The 22,366-nt window shown below is 39.6% G+C and overlaps 1 protein-coding gene across 5 annotated transcripts in view; it reads right to left on the bottom strand.

The window, feature by feature from the left end:
* Window positions 1-4,063: 4,063 nt before the first annotated feature.
* LOC122564147 (TATA-binding protein-associated factor 2N) overlaps window positions 4,064-22,366 on the bottom strand; it is a 33,605-nt gene continuing 15,302 nt past the window's right edge. For 3 of the 5 annotated variants that reach the window (XM_087977529.1, XM_087977533.1, XM_087977532.1), the window contains 13 exons: window positions 21,005-21,092; window positions 20,782-20,920; window positions 18,793-18,905; window positions 18,291-18,441; window positions 10,642-10,676; window positions 8,672-8,704; window positions 8,025-8,131; window positions 7,812-7,941; window positions 7,245-7,331; window positions 7,062-7,134; window positions 6,820-6,905; window positions 5,527-5,623; window positions 4,064-4,509 (listed from right to left, as the gene is read on the bottom strand). In XM_087977529.1, the coding sequence (XP_087833655.1) occupies window positions 4,470-4,509; window positions 5,527-5,623; window positions 6,820-6,905; window positions 7,062-7,134; window positions 7,245-7,331; window positions 7,812-7,941; window positions 8,025-8,131; window positions 8,672-8,704; window positions 10,642-10,676; window positions 18,291-18,441; window positions 18,793-18,905; window positions 20,782-20,920; window positions 21,005-21,092 (1,179 nt within the window). In that variant the 3' untranslated portion in view covers window positions 4,064-4,469. The remainder of the gene's footprint in view (window positions 4,510-5,526; window positions 5,624-6,819; window positions 6,906-7,061; window positions 7,135-7,244; window positions 7,332-7,811; window positions 7,942-8,024; window positions 8,132-8,671; window positions 8,705-10,641; window positions 10,677-18,290; window positions 18,442-18,792; window positions 18,906-20,781; window positions 20,921-21,004; window positions 21,093-22,366) is intronic. The other 2 variants (XM_087977530.1, XM_087977531.1) reach the window with 2 other exon arrangements.

Here is a 22,366-nt window from a genome sequence, read left to right as displayed (position 1 = left end):
TGAGAGGGGATCTGATTGACATGTATAAGATTATGAAAGGATTGGACACTCTGGCAGTAGGAAACATATTTCCACTGATGGGTGAGTGCCGAACCAGAGGACACAGCTTAAAAATACAGGGTAGACCATTTAGGACAGAGCTCAGGAGAAATTTCTTCACCCAGAGAGTGGTGGCTGTGTGGAATGCTTTGCCCCAGAGGGCAGTGGAGGCCAACTCTCTGGATTCATTTAAGGAGGAGTTGGATAGAGCTCTCAAAGATAGTGGAATCAAGGGTTATGGAGATAAGGCAGGAACAGGATACTGATTAGGAATGATCAGCCATGATTATATTGAATGGCGGTGCAGGCTCGAAGGGCTGAATGGCCTACTCCTGCACCTATTGTCCATCTATTGTCATAGGGAAAGTACAGTAGTTTTATCACAGAGGAAAGCAAATGGATAGGCTAACGCCATGAGAAATAATTCACATCAAGCCAACTTGATTAAGCTTTGAGGACATTTCAATTTGCAAAATCAATATGACAAAAAGCAACTTGAACAAAATGGTGGAAGTGAGGACCGCAGATGCTGGAGATCAGAGCTGAAAAATGGTGTTGCTGGAAAAGCACAGGCCAGGCAGCATCCAAGGAGCAGGAGAATCGACGTTTCTGGCATAAGCCCCTCTTCAGGAATGAGGAGGGTGTGCCAAGCAGGCTAAGATAAAAAAATGGGAGGAGGGGCATTGGGAATGAAATACGTGGAAGGAGGTTAAGGTGAGGGGGATTAGGCTAGAGGGTCGTTGGGGGCAGAGAGGTCAGCAAGATGATTGCAGGTCAAGAAGGCGGTGCTGAGTCAGAGGGTTGGGACTGAGATAAGATGGGGGGGGGGGGAAAAAGGAGAAATGAGGAAGCTGGAGAAATCTGCATTCATCCTTGTGGTTGGAGGGTTCCTAGGTGGAAGATGAGGCGCTCTTCCTCCAGGCGTCGTGTTGCATGGTCTAGCAATGGAGGAGGCCAAGGACCTGCATGTCCTTGGCAGAGTGGGAGAGGGAGTTAAAGTGTTCAGTCACAGGGCGGTTGGGTTGGTTGGTGCGGGTGTCCCAGAGGTGTTCTCTGAAACATTCTGCAGGTAGGCAACACTTTAACCCCCCCTCCCACTCCGCCAAGGACATGCAGGTCCTTGCTTCCTCCATCGCCAGACATGGCAACACGATGCCTGGAGGAAGAGCGCCTCATCTTCCACCTAGGAACCGTCCAACCACAAGGGATGAATGCAGATTTCGCCAGCTTCCTCATTTCTCCTCCCCCCACCTTATCTCAGTCCCAACCCTCTGACTCAGCACCGCCGTCTTGACCTGCAATCATCTTGCTGACCTCTCCGCCCCCAACCCCTCTCCAGTCTAATCACCCTCACCTTAACCTCCTTCCACCTATCACATTCCCAACGCTCCTCCCCATCTTTTATCTTAGCCTGCTTGGCACACACTCCTCATTCCTGAAGGGCTTATGCCCAAAACGTCGATTTTCCTGCTCCTTGGATGCTGCTTGAACAAAATGGTTACAAAAATATCTACAGCAGAAACTGACCACCTAGACCAATAAATTGAATTGATGGATGTTTTAGTTACAATTGAGTTCAGTAGATTTGATCAAGGATACTAAATAACCAATAGCATCCATTTCTTCAAAGCCGCTAAAAAGAGAAAGAATACTGAAAAGTATGGGGAAAGCTAAACACCCCAGTTTTACTTCATTTAAAATTTAGCATTAGTCTAGACTAAACATAAAACTGGTATTTATGCAAATAACTAACTCTTTGTAACAAGAGTATCAAAGGCAAGACTCAACGTTCAATTGAATACTGAATAACACTGGTCACTGTGGCATTTTGATTACCAGGATAGGTGAACAAAGCTTATTCTAGACTTAGCAGGTAAAAAAGTTAATTATAACTGATATCAGTTGTTAGTCCTACTACATTCCACTGCACACAACACAGCGCACCACCATACAGCCCCAAAATAAATCGCACATTTATACTAAGTGATGTCTACATAATAACCTTGCTGCAAAAACTACAGGGGGCGGAGAAAAAGAGAAAACAGGAGTTCAAATTCCAAAAGGTTTGGTATTAATACTGAGTACTTCATGAAAAAAAAAAGTAGTCAATGCATCTTCTAGGTGCACTCAAACAAAATGCTGGGAGTAACTGCTGCAGATGCACCTAAGTGCTGCAGTACTAAACAACAGCCACATCCCAAACATGATCATTACAATATCTCAACTGAGGTGCTCAACATCAAGTGGAGTTATCATTGACTAACAAATGGTAAAACTAGCAAGCCAAAAGATCTAATGTTAACATACTTATTTGTGTGTTTAAGTGAGGTCTTTCTTTCTGGACCCAGGAGGATTGAAACAGATCAGCATAATTATCCTGTCCAATTGGAGTAACAACTGGTCACCAAGTTGGTGAACACCTTAACGTCTTGGCAGATGTATCTCAGAAGCACAGTCCATGTTTCACAACTCTAAACACACACCATTAGTGTTAACAGGCTCTTCATGAGCTTTTCGGTATGAAGTTCCAGTCCCACCTGCTTCAGCAGTGCATCATAACACACCTGTACAGGGTTATTAAAAAAAAACCTATCGCTCAGAACACAATGGTGTCACAATCAGTTGGATTCAAAAGGCAAAGTTAAAAAAGGCAGGACTAAAATGAAAAGTTGCAGTTAACTGTAAGAGCCGAGTGAATGAAGTGGAAAACTTGAGTACAATCAATCAATAAGCTACTGCAACACATTATTGGACAAATAATCTAGAGGTGACTAGTGAAAATCTAATTGCAAATTTAAGTTGGGCTCAGGTCATTTAGTGGAAGCGGCAGCTAACCCATTGAAGCTGGCGTATCACCACTTCACTGGAAGAGAATATAAGCAGTAATACATATCACTGCGGACTTTCTCACCTTTAAAGGGATGCTTGCATACATTTAAAAGCTAAATTTCATTCCTAAACCAGTTAAACAATGTTCTGTGGTTTAAAAAAAGATAAAAAGGCAGACTAGGAAATGATGAACTATAGTAGTGTTTTAAGCCTATGGCTGTACAACCTCAAATAACCCTGTCCGCCTCACTGAAAATAAAATGGGAGATCCCAAGAAGTCCACGACTGTTTGTCAAGTCTTTGTAAGCAAGGCATAAACATTGTTCATTGCACAATACAAATGCTTAGGGAGATAAACTTGACCAAAATCAGCAACATGACAATTATTGCCAAAAGAAGCAACCTATCACACAACACCAGGATATGCGGTTAGGCCCAGAAATCAGCTTTTATATTAGAAGTCAGATTGACACTCAAAAATGAGCAGCTGAAGATTAATCATAGAATTCCTACAGCGTGGAAGGCGGCCATTTGGCCCATTTAGTCCATAACACCCCTCCGAAGCGCAGTCCACCCAGACTCACGCCCCTATCCTATTCCCATAACCTTGCATTTCCCATGGCCAATTCACCCAAACTACACATCCCTGGACATTATGGGCAATTCAGCATTGCCAATTAACCTAACCTGCACATCTTTGGACTGTGGGAGGAAACCTGCACAGATATGGAAAGAACATGCAAATTCCACACAGACTACTGGCTGAAGCTGGAATCACACCAGGTCCCTGGCACTGAGGCAGCAGTGCTAACCACTGAGCCAGCATGTCACCTAATGGAGATGGGACTATTAAGGGAGAGGGACAGGAAGAAATGGACTAGCATGCTTTATATCCAAATACAGTAAAATACTGTTTTAATTATATATACACAAATAGTAAAATCCAATGTGAAAGCAATTTCGTCATCTCCTGCAAGGCAATGACATTACATGATTGAAGTATGTATATTCCCAATTTGAGTTTACAGTACAGTAGCAAAGACCAGGTTCCAAGGCCACACTAAAATGCGAAGTTTCACTGAGGATATCTATTATTAAGTAATGGCCAGATGTATCCTTAGACATGAAAGTAGCAATTGAAAAAGTTGGCATTAGCCAATGCACTTATTACTATAGGACATTAGAAGCCAAACCGTGGGATACAGACATTTTTATTGCAGATTTCAAGTTGAGAAAAAAGCAACATGTTTAGTATCCATTATTAAAAGTTAAGACCAACTTCAACTGAAAGTACTGCAGTCACATGTTTTTAATACAATTTATGAATCCCTCTATACAGAAATAGGGAAAGATACCACCCAAAAATGACAAGGTAATGAACCACACAGTTGCATACAAGTGTACTGTTCACAGGAAACAACCAGTTATGCCAATGCTACAGACCCAACTAGAGTAGTCAAAGACAAGTCACTGTACAGGCAATTTATTAAAAATTCATTTTAATCTTTGTCTTCAAATACACTGTGAAAAAGTACATTACATTGCATCAATGTTAAAGCACCACTAAAGCAAAAAAAAAAATTCTTGTTCCCAGCATGCTTTCAGTAAGGCCTGTCACGTCGATCTGATCTGTGATCACTTCTGAAATGGAAAACAAAACAAATTATCCCTGCACAAAAAGTCAACTTTTCAACAACAATGATGCTTCAAATTCTTCCCCAAGTTCCAATTAGATGGTTATGCCTGTGAGAAATTAGGTGGCATGGGATTCCATCTGATGATTGCACAAAAGCCCACAACTGAAAAAGGTTAAAATTAAGGTTGTGACAAAACTTTATTAATTCTAGAAACTTTTGAATCAAAAGTTGAGGTAAATGGGGTTTGGTCTACAGCACTGAGAAGGTCTGATCTGCTTTTAAGGGTCAGCGATTTATTTGGAACACTGAACTAAATACATCCTATCCAATAAATCATTTGACTTTGCGTAAGTGACTCAAAACTATCTGGCGAGATAATTACAGCTTATTGTTGACTTCAGTTTTTAATGACTCAAGATCAAGAGATATTAAGAGCCAGTAGGTGGAGTTCACAAGAAAAATATCCTAAAAGGGTTCTAAAAAATATCTGAACACAGCTGAGAAATAAATCTTAAGCTTTAGTTTTTCAAATAGACAGATTGGGAAAAACCTAAGATTCAGTAAGGCAGAGTCAGATTTTGCCTGTATTTTACAGGTGAGACAATTCTCTTATTAAAGAGTACATTGGCAGCTACATGTCATCATGACGTGAACAACAGCAGTCACATTGCAAAAATAAAACCACCAAGCCAGGTTTCACTCCAGTAGTATTGAGTGCCATATTTCAAGGCAGTTAGAATCATGACCTTTGTAGCTGCATCTTATAGAAACAGACTTTAAACAGGGTTTAATTATCAATGAAGGAAGAACCTTTACAAAGTCTAACTTAATCTAAACAAATAAGAAATAAATCTGGACCGTCTGCACATCCTTGCAGTAGGCAAATGATTGTGCCAAATTTAAACTTTTGGAAAGCAGTTGTTTCAGGACAAGGATACTTATAGCATTTAGAAATGAGATGAAACAAGACAAGATTGGATGTTTTTCTTCAAACAATAAGGAGTTCTTATTCAGTACATACCTTCCGCCTCCCATTTTACCAGAACCAAAGCCACGATCTCCACCTCTGCCTCCACGGAATCCACCACGACCTCTGAAGCCACCTCTTCCATGATGTTCTAAGCAACAGGCAAATTGTTTTAAAATTAAAATTCAGATGTGGGGAGAGGCAAATAAATTTCAAGAAACACCCAAGTTTCAGTATTAGAAAGATGACACTTTGAAATTAAAACAAATCAATGGCATCAAAATTAAAACATTTAGCCATTCCAAAAGCTAAAAGCAGTGAAGTGTGGTGCAGGTATATAATCCTTTATTTGAAACCCCCTCTGGGCCAGCTGGTTTTCTGAATTTTTTTGGATTTCGGAATAAGTGACAGTTTAACGGTGAAATTTAAAAAAATCTTACCAAACAGCTGGCGCACCTGTGAGTACTATGAGCCCTGAGACAGAATGGACGCCTGCCAGTGCTGGGTCACAACCCCATGTCGCATCTGAGTGATGTGGGTCAAGTGGGTGTGGAGTTGGGTTAACTGTTTGCATGCCAAACAATCTTGTTAATAAGAAAAAACATCACGAAAATATCTTTGGATTTCAGAGCTTTTCCGATAAAGGACTGTCTACCTGCATTTTGGATCAGATTAATTCTAGATTCATCCAGTTGGAAGCAATTTTACCTGTAAATTGACAGGTACAAACTCCAGGATTTGTGCATGACAAAAAAGAATGTTTACTCAGTAGTAGGGGTGTAGAACACGCTGCCTGCAACAGTAGTAGACTCGTAAACTTTAAGGGCACTTAAATGGTCATTGGATAGGACAAGAATGGAACTGTGTAAGTTAGATGTAATTCAGATTGGTTTCACAGGTCAGCGCAACATTGAGGGCCAAAGGGCCTGTACTGCGCTGTAATATTCTGTGTTTTTGTTCTAAAATTAATACTTCAGTGCAGAACTATTGGAACATTACACTATTGAAAGTGCAAGCTTTGGATAAGATGTCAAACCAAAATCTCATCAGGCTGTTCAGTGGATGGCACTACCATTTAGAGTAACAGCGCAATCACACCCAGTGCCCTGAACAATCACTCAAATCAACATCACAATACAGCTCAATGTACAGTGCAAATTTCCACAAATAACAAAAGTGGCTGCCGAATTGACAATAGTGGCTATACTTTAAAAAGTACCCGAACTGAAGGATTTAGGCACCTGGTGATTAGGAGTAATACATAATGCAATCCTGTTTCAAAGCTTTGGGAGAAAGAAGACAGAAAAAGATTAAAGATACACTTCAGAAAAATATTTCAATACATACCACCACCACCACCACCACCATCAGATCTAGGAGTTTTGCACTGGTTACATTCATTTCTCCAAGCAAAGTTGACATTACCACATGATCTAGAAGACATAAAATTTGTTTACACAAACAGTTGAGTTGACTAGAATTTCAAAGTTAGAAAACACTAATTTACAATTAAAACTAAGTTAGAGATATTAAGCCGACAGTGACGATATTCCGGGAAGAAAATCAAAATTCTGCTCAAAATCACTTACAGATTTGGGCAAGTCCAATCTTCACCTCTTGGACCACCACCACCTTGAAAGCCACGACCTCGGCCCATCTGACCTGCAAACAACAACAAAAAAAAAGAGTCTCCCACAGTCAGTCACATTTTATAGTACTTAGCTTAAAAGTTTTTAAATGTTCAAAACTGTCAAATAGAATAATTTGTATACCTCCACGACCACCTCTACCACCTCGTACGAACTCTGATCGTCTAGTCGCGAAGGAAACTTTTATTATGTTTCCATGGAAATCCTTTCCTAAAAAGAAAACGCATTAGTTGTGTCAGCAGGGCTACTGAACTCAGTTTCACATGCTTATCAAGTTGGCACTTGCTGCAGTTACTTTTGTCTCCAGTTCTACACAATGTCAGACTGAAGCATTAAATGCATTTTAAATGCAAATCAGTATGCATTATGAATTTCTATACCCAGGTTTGACAAATGGGTCAGTGAAATCCTTCTGACTGGAGAGGTCGCCAATCATCCAAACAAAAAGCAAGACAGAGGGGGCAAAAAGATTATTTTTCTATGCCTGTACTGCAATAGAAACAACAAAAAGCTGCCCTTCAAAAGAAGGTTTTACCAAAATGTATGTATGTGAGTTAGATTACTCAAGTTAGACAGTAGCATAATAGTTCTCGTTATTATGGATCACGACACTTAAAAAGTACAACCCACTCCTAGGAAAACTGGCCAAAGATCAATGGAATACGAAGAATCCAAAGTAAATGATCTTACCATCAAACCAATCAATTGCAGCTTTTGCTGATGGCGGGTCATCAAAAGACACCGTTGCTTCACCTTTTAGTTTGCCTGTAACTTTGTCAGTATAGAGGTTGATCATAGCATTTCCAGTTTTCTTATTAATCTGTTAACGAAATGATGCTCAATAAGAACGATCGTTCAATACCCTTCCCCAGAATTATGTAAAGTTAGATTGTATATACAAACCTTAATCACGCCGATCTGTTTAAAGAAATCGGCAACTTGTTCAGTTGTCACATCATCTCCAAGACCCTGGACAAAAATGGTGTTGTTATCAGAATTGTCGTCAGAAGCTGTGGATTTTTTTTTTTAAAAAGAGAAATAAAAAAGTGTTATGACTTGCTAGTCTTCCCTATAGATGTTCAAGTTATTGCACTTTAGAGCACTTTGGTATCAGAATATCAAAAAGGTCAGAATACTCAAAACAGAAGCACTTTGCTCCCCTTTGAAGCACAATTTTGTTGAATCTTTACCAAATCTAACAAATGATTATAAATGCACACAAGATCATACTAGTTAAAATGAATCATGCAAGCAAAAAGCAAACTGTACTTAATGGACAGTGCAAAATTGTATATTTTCAAAGCAAGGATCCTAGGGTAAAAAATACAGAATTAAAAACCAGAAAATAGAACAAATATTTCAAATTTCAGCTTGCAGTCAACAAGGAATTTCATTTTAACTAAAGCTGGTTTAGTTGAGGGAATAAACAGCCCCACAATTAATTCAGGTGAATTAAGTCCTGCACATATCAAGGTAATAATTAGTTGAAGAATTAGAGAAAGCAATAGCAGAAGCTTAACTCTTGTTTAGAATACTGAAGGTTTACCTACCAGGATTAGGTCCTTGCCCACGATCTCTCGAGTCTGAAAAGAATAAAAGGGAGCCTGTAACTAACTTTTCTTACATTGATATTCCAATAAATGCCATGTAAAACAAAGAGACAACCACAATCATTCAAGTTTATTTGGTGTACAATCACAAATAACCACCATTGAATTCACTCATTTATTAAGCCCAGAATTGATTTCCAATAAAAAGATACAGATTAGGCATGTGGACTGCTTCATTTCTTCAAGCTGACGTCTAAACCACACTGACTACATCCCCAATAGTCCTTATACTTAATTGTGTGAGAAAAGGGATTTGCCTTTTGTTATGTATTGGCTGACAGAACAAAAGCATCAGAAATTGATGTTTTAATGTCCATACTCAGCATTCAATTGTTTGATATTGGACTTTATGGCAGGTGAGTATCAGTAGACAAAATTGTAAGTAAGTGAACTTAATCACATATGAGCATTTACATTCAGCTCTCTAATAAGGATGAAGAACAGTTTCTATCTTGATGCCACAGGTGAAAGCACAGCACAAATTCTTACAGAAAACAGTTACAGACTGAATTCAGAATATTGCCTGGACCAAATACTTTTTGGGTAATACCACTCAGTCAACTTCTATCACTAAACATCATGACCTTGTTTTGTGGATTCCAGCACAAACTGAAGTCTTAGCACAAAATTTTAATCTGTTTCAAAACTAAACACTTCTACAAAGCTAATTAGACAAAACAATATTTGCTTTGATAAACTCTAAACTTATCTGATTGAATGGTTCTCTCCACACCCTTCCCAGCATATTTAAGTAAACACAGCTGTTTCTGCCTAAAATGAAGTGAAGTGAACACTTGAGGTGCAGTATGAAGCAAGTTTCAAATTGATGTTATACTGGATGATTGCAGAAATAGTTGGAAAAGCACTACCAGTGGAAAAAATAAAAGGACGATTGATCACAAGAGAACTTAGAAGGTCAGTTTATTTCAACACATTTTGCACAGTACCTTAAAATAAGGGAGCAACTTGTTCAGTAATTTCCAGGTTATTACACAACCACAGACAGGAAGGAACAGTCATGGGACTGAAGTAGCAAGTCCATAACAAGTTTTCTAGTCAGATTGTGCATCTTTAGTACTCAACCGTGGAAAGTTGCTTCTGGTCTCATCTTCACCACTCGTTTCCACCCATACACCCCACTCCTCAGCCCCAAACTTAGGATTAAGTCTCAACGCAGGGTGGCTCACCATTAGCACTGCTGCTTCACAGCACCAGGGACCCAGGTTCGATTCCAGCCTTGGGCGACTGTCTGTGTGCAATTTGCATTTCTTCCCTGTGTCTGCATGGGTTTCCTCCCGCAGTCCAAAGATGTGCACGTTAGGGTGGATTGGCCATGCCCAGTGTTCAGGGATGTGTACGTTGGTGCATTAGTCAAGGGAAATGTAGGGGAATGGGTCTGACTGGGTTACTCTTCAGGAGGGTTGGTGTAGGCTCGATTAGACTACTTACAGTGTGGAAACAGGCCCTTCGGCCTAACAAGTCCACACCGACCCACTGAAGCGCAACCCACCCATACCCCTGCACCTAACACTATGGCCATGCTAAATTGCCCAATTCACCTGACCTGCACATCTTTGGACTGTGGGAGGAAACCGGAGCACCTGGAGGAAACCCACGCAGACACGGGGAGAATGTGCAAACTCCACACAGTCGTTTGCCTGAGGTGGGAATTGAATCCGGGTCTCTTGCGCTGTGAGGCAACAGTGCTAACCACTGTGCCACCCACTTGTTGGGCCAAAGGGCCTGTTTCCACACTGCAGAGATTCTATACAAACACACCGCTGTTGATTGAACAAACTCTCAGCTGTATATACCAAATATTCCCACCTGAAAATTATGAGGAATGGTGGTGTTACATCACAAGCTTCATACAGAATTTAATTTAAAACCGTTCTAATGCTCAAACTTACCACCAAAATTATTGAAGCCACCACGATCGCCACCACTGCAGAGGAAAAAAAAAAGAAATCATGTTTTCTTCATGCCAGTTAAAGAAGGTTGAAACCAAAAGGCTTTATCTTGGTATAAATGAAAGTTTTGACAATTACTGCCACATGTTGAGTGATCAAGTCATTCAAATCTCCCAAGAGGCGATTGCAGAAACTTTAACTGCAAAAGGTCTACTTCAGACATGATTAGAATATCAAATTTTAGTTTCACTTTCCCAAACACTAGACACTGTTATAAAATGTGTTCCACTTGAGTAAACCTGCCATTTAGCCTTCAGGTGTATCACAATTTACTCAAAACAAGTTTGCCAGTAGACTCCGAACCATTTGTTTTCAATATAGCCAAGGCAACTAGAAGAGCTTTCTTTAGCAATTTAAGGGATTTTTAAAAACCTTCAGAGACTGTAGATTGTGCAAAAGCATGAACTTCAGTGAGAGGCTAAGCATACCAGCTCACTTAAACTTGTGACACACAGAATGGAGAGCAAACTAACAAAACAAGTTTAATAATCTTAAATTTTTTTTAAAAAACAACCGGCACATGATTAAGTACACAGTCATTAGTACGAAGCATAATTGGAATGTGCCATAGCAACCAGCGTAATCCAAGTCCTTGAACTTCACTAAGTTTGGTTTAAAACCTTCATTAATTGTCGCAAAATTTACACAAACATTTTCCGGTTTGTGGTTAATCTCATATCCAATCTGACAGTTTAAAAAAACTAAAATATGGTATCTTCAGTGGTTTATCTTTTCTAAAATATAATCCAAATATGTATATTCAGTTCCATATTCAAAACCAAGGGAGGAAAAAATAAGTTGAGCAAACAAACCTAATACTGATCTAGTGTAGAGTGTAAAATATTTCTCTGTCACACTAGAGGTATACCCCCTTCCATTTCTTGTGTCCTTACCTATCTTTACTATAAAATATTAAAACAATCTTCACTGCCAGCTTCCCAAGGGCACTAAAGGCAGACAATAAATGCTGGCCCAAAAAAACCAAAATATTTTTTGGATGCTGGAAATCTAAAATAATGACAATTCATAGCATTTTCAACATTTATTCCAGTACTGAAACATCTGCTAGTTAATAGACAAAAAAGGCAAGTTAATAATTCCACGTGGAGGAATTTGAGAGATTAATTCAACATTTACCACCAGCGAAGATGAAATTATTACTAACAGGTGCAGAAGCAACTCAAACCTAGAAGCTGTAATGCTTGTTTTGGCCTGCTTCTAAATAAAACCAATAGAACACTCCAGTATAACAGCCAAGTTCAACAGCTTCCAATGGCAAGATTAGGGACTGCAACAGTACATTTGCTTGAGAAACAGATTGTGGGCCATTATTTTTCATCCTGAATTTTTTATTTGTGTTCCAAATAGTTGATTAAGTGGAAACCAGACACTTCCCTTTAATGATAAAAGTTCTACAGCTTTATTATAGCAGCTTGACTTGCATAATGCATCTTGGGTTAGTTCAAATTTAGGTGGCACTGCTTCACTTTCTCCCATTCAATTAAGGCAGACCATGTAGAATTCTTTTCATTTGCAGCATTGTCCAACCATACACCAATGGAAACCATAATAACACAATTATACACAAAAATACCTTCCATCACCACTATAATATAGGGACGATTAAGACCAAATGATCACCAGGTTACAATAAACCTTCAATTATAGCACTATATGAACTGACAAATGCATTAGCTTAAGATTTGAGCTCATCAGTTTGGAATTGTTTAGAAATAAAACTGAAGTCCACTTTTCCCTTGTAAAGGCAGTAACTCTATCCACTTTTCACTGTGCCTAGGTACAAGTGACAACACGTTAAATAAATCAAAATGCAGTCCACCTTCTGCAGATTTATGTACATTGCTGCTTCGACAAAAAATTTAAGAAACTCAAGGCACAATGAAATGCACATTTCAAACAAATTACACTTCTACAGATTTGACATTACTGCTTGCACACTAGGATGCGCTTTTGTTATTGCATATGTTCAAATTCAAACAGCACCGCAACATGGAAGAGAGCAGAAAAGATTCTGTTCTTCCCCACACAAGCTTTTCTTCCAAGCACTTGGAACATCCCACAAACGTGATTGCAATGTGCACTCAAATATCCAATTCCTACAGTATTTCAAAATGGAGAGTGAAAACAAACTGAATGTACTCCAAAATGCATTTAAACCACCTCTCCTTTCTCAGCAAAAGAGATCACAATAAATGTGATATCTGAATAAATCTGCTAGCATGGTCCTGTCTTAAAATAAAATGGCATAAGTTTATCCCAAAGATAGCATCACCATTAAACAGAGACCAATGTAAAAAAAACCTCCCTTTTTTCCTAGTTTCCAAAAATGATGCTCAACTACAGAAGTGTTAGCCACATGTCATGCAAATTCACAAATACAGCCTGAGGCATAACACTAGTTAGTTTGGGAAATAGCTAAATTTCCACTAACAACTCAGCACTAACCAATCCCAAGACAAAAAATTTTACTAATGTGTATGGCAACATTAAAGCAAAAAAGAAAGATGATTTACTGAAAGCATAACTGAAGAACTTGTTAAAATTCTAACCAGTATATGTATTACAGCCACTTAAAAAAGTGAGTCAGTAAAATCATATCTAAAGCATAAAACAGAATAGAGAGCATGTTAATACTGTTTCTCCATTTACAGGCATTTTGGGACTGAAAATTCCCATTGTATTGGACAGTTCAAATAAATACTTCCACCATGGATAAAATGCAAAATGAACTTATTCAGCCCAGGTCCCAACACAACCAAAAGCAACAATTTAAGCAAATTACATCCAGTGTTCTAACTTTCTTTTTGCTGCACAGACGTCAGGAGGTCTATGTGCAATAGCAACTTCACAAACCAGAATTCAATGCCACAAGTAGCATGCCAACGTGCACAAAACCTTGGAGGGTTTCACACAAGAATTGGTGGTTATATCCAACAACAACTGAATGATCAGTTTTTATTGGCAGCATTGATGATCACAAAATATAACTTCATCACAAGGGCTTTTGGGGTTGGGTAGGCCAGAATTAGAGGACATAGGTTTAGGGTGAGATGGGAAAGATATAAAAGAGCCCTAAGGGGCAACTTTTTCACACAGAGGGTGGTACTTGTATGGAATGAGCTGCCATAGGAAGTGGTGGAGGCTGGTACAACTGCAACATTTAAGAGGCATTTGGATGGATATATGAATAGGAAGAGTTTGGAGGGATATGGGCTGGGTGCTGGCAGATGGGACTAGATTGGGTTGGGATATCTGGTCGGCATGGACAGGTTGGACCGAAGGATTTGTTTCCATGCTGAACATCTCTATGACTATGACTCCCACTTTGAAATTGAGGCAGACTGAGAATGCAGTAAAAAACAAGGATAACTTAGGACATATGACTTCCAACATCTCTAATGATAAGGAAGTTAGCATTAAGGCACTTTACCTGAATGCTCGTAGCATTCATAACAAAGCCGATGAACTAATGGCACAGATAATAGTGAATGATTATGATGTAGTAGGCATCACAGAGACTTGGTTACAGGGGGGTCAGGACTGGCAGTTAAACCTCCATGGTTTTGCAACTTATCGAAAAGACAGAGGTGGGCAGAGGGGGTGGGGTTGCCTTGTTAGTTAAGAACAAAATTAAATCTATGGTATTGAATGACATAGCGTCGGATGATGTGGAGTCTGTGTGGGTGGAATTGAGGAACCACAAAGGCAAAAAAAAAACATAATTGGAGTTGTGTATAGACCTCCTAACAGTGGTCAGGACCAGGGACGCAACATGTACCAGGAAATAGAGAAGGCATGTCAGAAAGGCAAGGTTACATTGATCATGGGAGACTTCAATATGTAGGTGGACTGGGTAAATAATGTTGCTAGTGGATCTAAAGAAAGGGAATTCATGGAATGCTTACAGGATGGCTTTTTGGAACAGCTTGTCATGGAGCCCACAAGAGAGCAGGCTATTCTGGACCTAGTGCTTTGCAATGAACCAGACTCTATAAAAGATCTTAAAAGTAAGGGAACCCTTAGGAAGTAGCGACCATAATATGGTAGAGTTCAGTCTGGAGTTTGAAAGGGAGAAGGCAAAATCAGATGTAATGGTGTTACAGTTGAATAAAGGTAATTATGAGGGCATGAGAGAAGAACTGACTAAAATAGACTGGAAGCAGAGGCTAACCGGGAAGACAGTAGAGCAGAAATGGCAGGAGTTTGTAGGTATAATTGAGGACACTGTACAGAGGTTCATTCCCAAGAAAAGAAAGATTAACCGGGGAGGGATTCGACAACCTTGGCTGACAAAGGAAGTCAGGAAATGTATTAAAGAAAAAGAGAGATCCTATAAAGTGGCTAAGAACAGTGGGAAATCAGAAGATTGGGAAGGATACAAAAGCAAGCAGAGGATAACAAAGAGTGTAATAAGAAATGAGAGGATCAAATATGAAGGTAGGCTAGCCAGTAATATTAGAAATAATAGTAAAAGTTTCTTTCAGTACATAAGAAACAAACGACAGGCAAAAGTAGACATTGGGCCACTTCAAACTGATGCAGGAAGCCTAGTGATGGGAGATAAGGAAATAGCAGGAGAACTTAACAAGTACTTTGCGTCAGTTTTCACAGTGGAAGACATGAGTAATATCCCAAAAATTAAAGGGTGTCACGGGGCTGAGTTGAGTATGGTTGCCATTACGAAAGAGATAGTGCTAGAAAAGTTAAAAAGTCTTAAAATTGATAAATCTCCTGACCCCGATGGGATACACCCTAGAGTTCTGAGAGAGGTGGCTGAGGAAATAGCAGAGGCATTGGTTGAGATCTTTCAAGAGTCACTGGAGTCAGGAAAGGTCCTGGATGATTGGAAGATGGCTGTTGTAACCCCCTTGTTCAAGAAAGGATCAAGGCAAAAGATGGAAAATTATAGGCCAATCAGCTTAACCTCGGTGGTTGGTAAACTTCTAGAATCCATCATTAAGGATGAGTTTTCTAAATTCTTGGAAGAGCAGAGTCTGATTAGAACAAGTCAACATGGATTTAGTAAAGGGAGGTCATGCCTGACAAACCTGTTGGAATTTTTTGAAGAGGTAACAAGTAGGTTAGACCAGGGAAACCCAGTGGATGTGGTCTATCTAGACTTTCAAAAGGCCTTTGATAAGGTGCCACACGGGAGGCTGCTGAGCAAGGTGAGGGCCCATGGTGTTCGAGGTGAGCTGCTGGGATGGATTGAGGATTGGCTGTCTAACAGAAGGCAGAGAGTTGGGATAAAAGGTTCTTTTTCAGAATGGCAGCCGGTGACGAGCGGTGTCCCGCAGGGTTCGGTGCTGGGGCCACAGCTGTTCGCATTATATATTAATGATTTGGATGAGGGAACCGGGGGCATTCTAGCGAAGTTTGCCGATGATACGAAGTTAGGTGGACAGGCAGGTAGTACTGAGGAAGTGGGGAGGCTACAGAAGGATCTAGACAGGTTGGGAGAGTGGTCCAGGAAATGGCTGATGGAATTTAACGTGAGCAAGTGCGAGGTCTTGCACTTTGGCAAAAAGAATAAATTAAACTTCCAAATACTGCACATTGAATAAATGGTGTCAAGATGTAAATGACAGACTATTTTCTAAATGGTGAGAAAATTAATAAAGCCAAAGCACAAAGGGATCTGGGAGTGCTAGTCAAGGATTCTCTAAAGGTAAACATGCAGGTTGAGTCCGTGATTAAGAAAGCGAATGCAATGTTGTCTCTTATCTCAAGAGGGTTGGAACATAAAAGCAGAGATGTACTACTAAGACTTTATAAAGCTCTGGTTAGGCCCCATTTGGAGTACTGTGTCCAGTTTTGGTCCCCACACCTCAGGAAGGACATACTGGCACTGGAACGTGTCCAGCGGAGATTCACACGGATGATCCCTGGAATGACAGGTCTAACATATGAGGAACGGCTGAGGATACTGGGATTGTATTCGTTGGAGTTTAGAAGATTAAGGGGAGACTTAATAGAGACGTACAAAATAATACATGGCTTGGAAAAGGTGGATGCTAGGAAATTGTTTCCGTTAGACAAGGAGACTAGGACCCGTGGACACAGCCTTAGAATTAGAGGGGGTCATTTCAGAACAGAAATGCGGAGACATTTCTTCAGCCAGAGAGTGGTGGGCCTGTGGAATTCATTGCCACGTAGTGCAGTGGAAGCCGGGACGCTAAATGTCTTCAAGGCCGAGATTGATAGATTCTTGTTGTCTAGAGGAATTAAGGGCTACGGGGTGAATGCTGGTAAGTGGAGCTGAAATGCGCATCAGCCATGATTGAATGGCAGAGTGGACTCGATGGGCCGAATGGCCTTACTTCCACTCCTATGTCTTATGGTCTTATGGAAATACCACCAGGGTACAAAAACATATCTGGAGTATCACAACTCTGAACAGCAGCTTTTAGAAGTGCCACTCTAGTATGAAAGTAAGTTCTTGAACTATGTTAAATGGACTGTAATTAATTTTATCAAAATAAGCCACAGAGTAATTTCAATAGCAAACCATTACAGGTTTGTATTGCAGAGTAAGTCATAGATTTCAGGTGTCATTTACATCAATAGACAAAAGTATCTTGGAACGCTAAACCTCTCGACAAATGCAGCTTAACCATATTTATGATAAAAAGGTTAGCTTTCTGCTAGGTGCAGCAATCAATATTTATAGAAAAAAAAGGTTTTTAAAAACCTGTGAAAGACCTGTATTTCATAAATGGATGAGTGCTTTACCAAAACTAAGAACGAACTAGTTACATGACAAAAATGAACTTATCACAGTGAAACAATTAAAATTAACGTAGTTGCCTCAGTTTAGGTACAGAAATATTTTGGGTTGCAACATTTTTATATCTAAAAGTCTGGACAAGGTGAGTTAAGTAACAGTTCACTTTGCATTTGTGCAAGAGCCTAGTTCATTTGGAGATACTGCACAAACGAATTTTCATTTCAACCTTGAAAACAATCTTAACAGGAGGCAAGACCTGGACCTTACAAGTTGCAACTCAAATAGTCCCATTTGCTCAGTGTAACCCACATATATGGAATACAGCATTTAAATGCTGTAAAAAAATTTTTTTTCTTCATTTTATAAACTCAAAATGACTATAGGATTACTGGTCAAGTGCCTGCACATACACCAAGGTGGATAGACCAGACAAGTTTGTGGTTGAAAATCAGTCTAAGCAGCCATTAGACACGTACTAGTGAAGATAACCACACCAATACTTCAGTCTGTCATCATGATTAACAATGAAACAAGTCATCACACCCAAGTGACCTATGAAAAATTGCAAAGCTAGAGGTCCATCAAATTTATGAAGATAGAAATCAGTTGATCTCTTACATAATAGTGGTATACATTTAGAAAAGCCTTCACAGCCAGGTTAGAAATCATCTGTCTTAACTTTGTCATCTACCAAGTGGTAGAAACTACACAACTTTCCAGTTTACAAGATGACTCAAAACGTATGGTACATAAATTAAACTTCCAAATACTGCACATTGAATAAATGGTGTCAAGATGTAAATGACAGACATTTGGTTTTTAATGATAAAGCAGCACCTACCCCATTCTACCACGTCCCCCTCTACCATCACTGTCAAAGCCACCATGACCATATCCTCCACGACCTCTACCTCCATTACCCTGCGGTCTGCCAAAGTTCCGGTTGTCATCACCGAATTTACTCCTGCCAGGTCTATCCTGTTCATAGTCATCTTGGGGGTTGGGAAAAAAAAAAGTGGTTATTAACAATTGCCATTCGAAGCATTCTAGTTAAAGAAATACTTGATTCTAATTTACCAAAGCTTCCATTCTCAAAGAAATTACTACTTTACTTAGTTTATCAAGTTAACTTCCTTAAAAAGTAATTATGTGGCCTCCAAACTTGGACATGCTTCCCATCTCTCTCGGCCCTCAACAGAAAACTTTCAATGACCAAATGAAGATAATGAAAATTTGCAACTATTCACCAATAATTCATCCCATTTGCTAGGGCCGTCCCACATTCAGAGTACTGGATCAGTATGTTAAAAATCAATGTTTCTACAGCTCCCCATTGTCCTTACCTCCTGAGCTCTGTTGGCCATAATTGTCATGAGGTGGATGATACGAAGTCGAGTGGCTGTAACTTGGTTGGCTTTGCTGGGTACTATACTGTGTCTCAGACTTTGAGCCATAGCTGTAAAAGAAATGGCTATTAAATCGACTATCCAACATTTTTCTTAGTAGGTGAACAAGGGTGATCTAGTGGTCAGAGGCCCTGTTGTAATTATCACACTGTTTCCAGCAGGAGTGTGGGGCATGGGGAGGTGAATTGGGATGGAGTGTTCAGAGGCTACTCAGTAGTTAGGGAAACCAATAGTTAACTCAGAATTCAGGGCAGTTTGTGGGTCATGATTTACATGCCTATCAAGCATCCATTCAAATAGCCTTTTGTACAATGTTCCATAAACTTTCCTGTTAATTGACTGGAAGTTGGGGCAACAGAACCGCTGGTTCATTCAGATTTTGAAGCTTCAGGTAAATATAAAGTGATGGTCGCTGATGAATACTTCATAGTTGTTATAAGAAAAGTGCAGACAACTTGGAATTTAAAAAGATAATTCCAAGCTGAATGCCAGTAAATAAGTACCAAGTCTCATTTTTAGATAGAAGCTTTTGGAAAATTGCAACACCAATTGCATCATACTACAGCATGTTCCATAGAGAGTCTTCAGGAGATAAGGATGCAGTTTTATCCTCTAGGAGGAACCTGTACTTGAAGGGTAAAAATTGAAATAGCATGGTTAATAAGGCTTTGGTGGCGTGACCAAAAAGAGGAAGGAAAAAAAAATGCTGTAAACTCCTGTCCTGGGAACCAAAAAAGGTCACTAGATTCCCAAGAGTTAAGGTTATGGTGGAATAAAGTCATGAGTTTGGCATTAATGGAGTTTCAATTGAAATCAAAACAGCTCCATAACCTGGTATCAAGTGTCCTTTCAATGGAATTTAATAATACATCTCACACATCAAATGATTTTAAAGCAGAAACAAGATACAATCAGCACAGCAGAAATGGGTTATTGCTAAGAAAGTTACAACTACACAACTGCATTGTGAATTCAGGATTGTAGTGGATAAGAGCACTCTGCACCCAAATACATTAAGTGTACTTTAACAATGGTCATGCAATAGCCGCAGGATGAAGGTTTACTTACCGTTTGAGTTCTTGTGCTGCAGCTGTTCAAAGTGGAAGTCGGGATTGGGAGAACCAGGGCTCGGAGTCAATCCCATGTTACAATAAGTCAATCAGGGGTAAGTAGAATAAATTTGCCTAGGCTAAAATAAATTTAGTTATATAAGTGTGGCATTAAATGGTACAGGAAGTTGGCAAGGCATGCGCTATACACAATCTTGTAATGAATACAAGTAATCCTCCAATGCTGTTGCATATGGTGACATGGGATGTGGCAAACGGCTGAGCGCTGAACATGTGATCTTGAATCTGGAGAAGGACCATGTGAACGTGTTAGGAGAGGGAGAATGACAGATGCAAAGGGCACTGTAACTTGCAAATTATGAATATCGGCGTGAAATCTCTTTAGGGTGGTGGAAGAGAAATCTAAGTTTTATAAAATATCCTGCTCTCAAGAAAGTCACATTTACCACAGATATCAGGACTTTCTGATGAGGTAACATTCCCAGAAGGAATGCACCCTGTGAGTTTAGAAACTGTCCTACGCTTTAAAATCACCAAGGGATTCAGATGGCGAGATAAACTGAAGGGCTGAACATACCCTAGGGTGCAGTGCCACTTCCTTGAAGAACTCCAAAAAAAGACAAATGTGATTTAAATAACAACCAGATGCAAAAAGGTATGAGGAGGCAATTAAAGGCAATAGTTTTAAATAGACAATTAAGAAATCTCCTAATGCATAACACAGGATAGCAGGGACTTTTTTTTTTAAAAAAAAGTCTGAAGTAGTATTATATTCTTGACTGAAAAATGATATATTCCAAACAACAAAAAGAAATTGGTGTGTAGCAGTGTTTGAGTTATTTTACTTGGACATTACCTGCTAGGAGAATCTGAATGCTGCCCGTAATTTCCATACAACGGTTGCTGTCCATAAGTATTGTGGGAGCTCTCACTCCCACTCCCATAGCTGTGCCCACCCTGTCGATAGCCTGTTGACGACTGAGATGAATTCATCCCTGTAAAATAGAAAATGCAACTAACATTGATACAGCTGCCCTTATTCAGGGAAAGCTACTATTCAGACAAAAACCATAGTATACCTGACTGTCCTTGTCCATAACTTGAACCATACCCACTTTGGCTTTGTCCATATCCAGAAGCACCAGATTGCTCATATCCACCATAACCCTTAGAAACAGACATACATTAGTTACAAAATGGTTTCATTTATACATACCATCCCAACCAACATACCCTTCCCCAGTAGGATATTCTGGTGAGGAATTTATTCCCACATTTTTACATTCCCCAATTATTCAACACAAGTGTACACAGAGCATTTTCTTTTAAACCAATGAAGATAATCTTTTGCCAACTTTATTACCCCTCACCCCCAAACGCGCATCTATTTCATTTGTGCAATTATAAGAAAAAATCCACTATGGACAAAATAGGCATTTTCATAGCACTAAAAAATAAATTCAGGTTCTGACAAAGGATCACAAGACTGAAGCAACTGAATTCCTTGCAGTGCCTGACTTGCTGGATTTTCAACACTTTCAGATTACCAACTGGAGCAACTTGCTTATTATGAAAAAAAACTTTAATTCAGTGCACAGTATAAAGATATACACAACATTTGGAGCTTAAAGCTCAGTGCCAGATCAGAAAGGACAGTGGCTGCACACGCACACAGAACTCCACCAAATCTGCAAGTTTTCATTTTTCACAAATTCAGCAAGGAAATAAAAAAGGAAATAAATTAGTTTTGGTGCACGAAGAGCCTATTTAGCTCAAAAATGTCCTTTGAATGAGTATGGATGTCATCTTTTTTGACACCGACAATAAAAATAATTCATTTTTTCTGAAGTTAGGAAGTTCTGTCAAAGTCTTAAGAAACATTCAAGTCAGAGCTTCTGTAGAAGAAAAGAAAACTGCACGACATTCCTAAGCCAGACAATAATCTTGAAGGTATCAAGTGGCCGTTATGTAAATGGCATGAGAGAGCAACAGAATTTAAAAAGGTACAATGAAGTGATTTGCTGTATACAATACATTTAGCTGTGGTTCTGTTCGCCGTGGTGGACAGGCCACTATAAATGCCGGAGGAAACACCACAGAAGCGCTTCACAGGAGGCTCCCAAGCACTGAGGATGTCACCTAGACAGGGGACGAAACGTTTGCAACAATAACTTCCAGCTCGGCGAACAGAACCACAGCAACGAGCACCCGAGCTACAAATCTTCTCACAAACTTTGTTTAGCGTTGTTTTCTAATTAAAGTAGTAGTTACACCTCAATTCAGGCAGTACTTAAAGTTTGAGAGAACAAAGGGTATAATGAAGACAGTGGTCACAACAAAGTAAAGATGACATTGATAAATCTGCAAATACAGGCACAAAATTGGCATTTGAATTTCAAGACACTTGACAGGAAAGAGATACCACAACTTTCGAGGGGGGG

The sequence above is a fragment of the Chiloscyllium plagiosum genome, unplaced genomic scaffold, assembly GCF_037043375.1.
Source record: "Chiloscyllium plagiosum isolate Xiang-an unplaced genomic scaffold, Cpla_swu_hap1 HiC_scaffold_31, whole genome shotgun sequence".
In the NCBI taxonomy this organism is placed as follows: Eukaryota; Metazoa; Chordata; class Chondrichthyes; order Orectolobiformes; family Hemiscylliidae; genus Chiloscyllium; species Chiloscyllium plagiosum.
The sequence above is the reverse complement of the archived record's forward strand: the minus strand, read 5'-3'. Positions and strand labels throughout refer to the sequence as shown.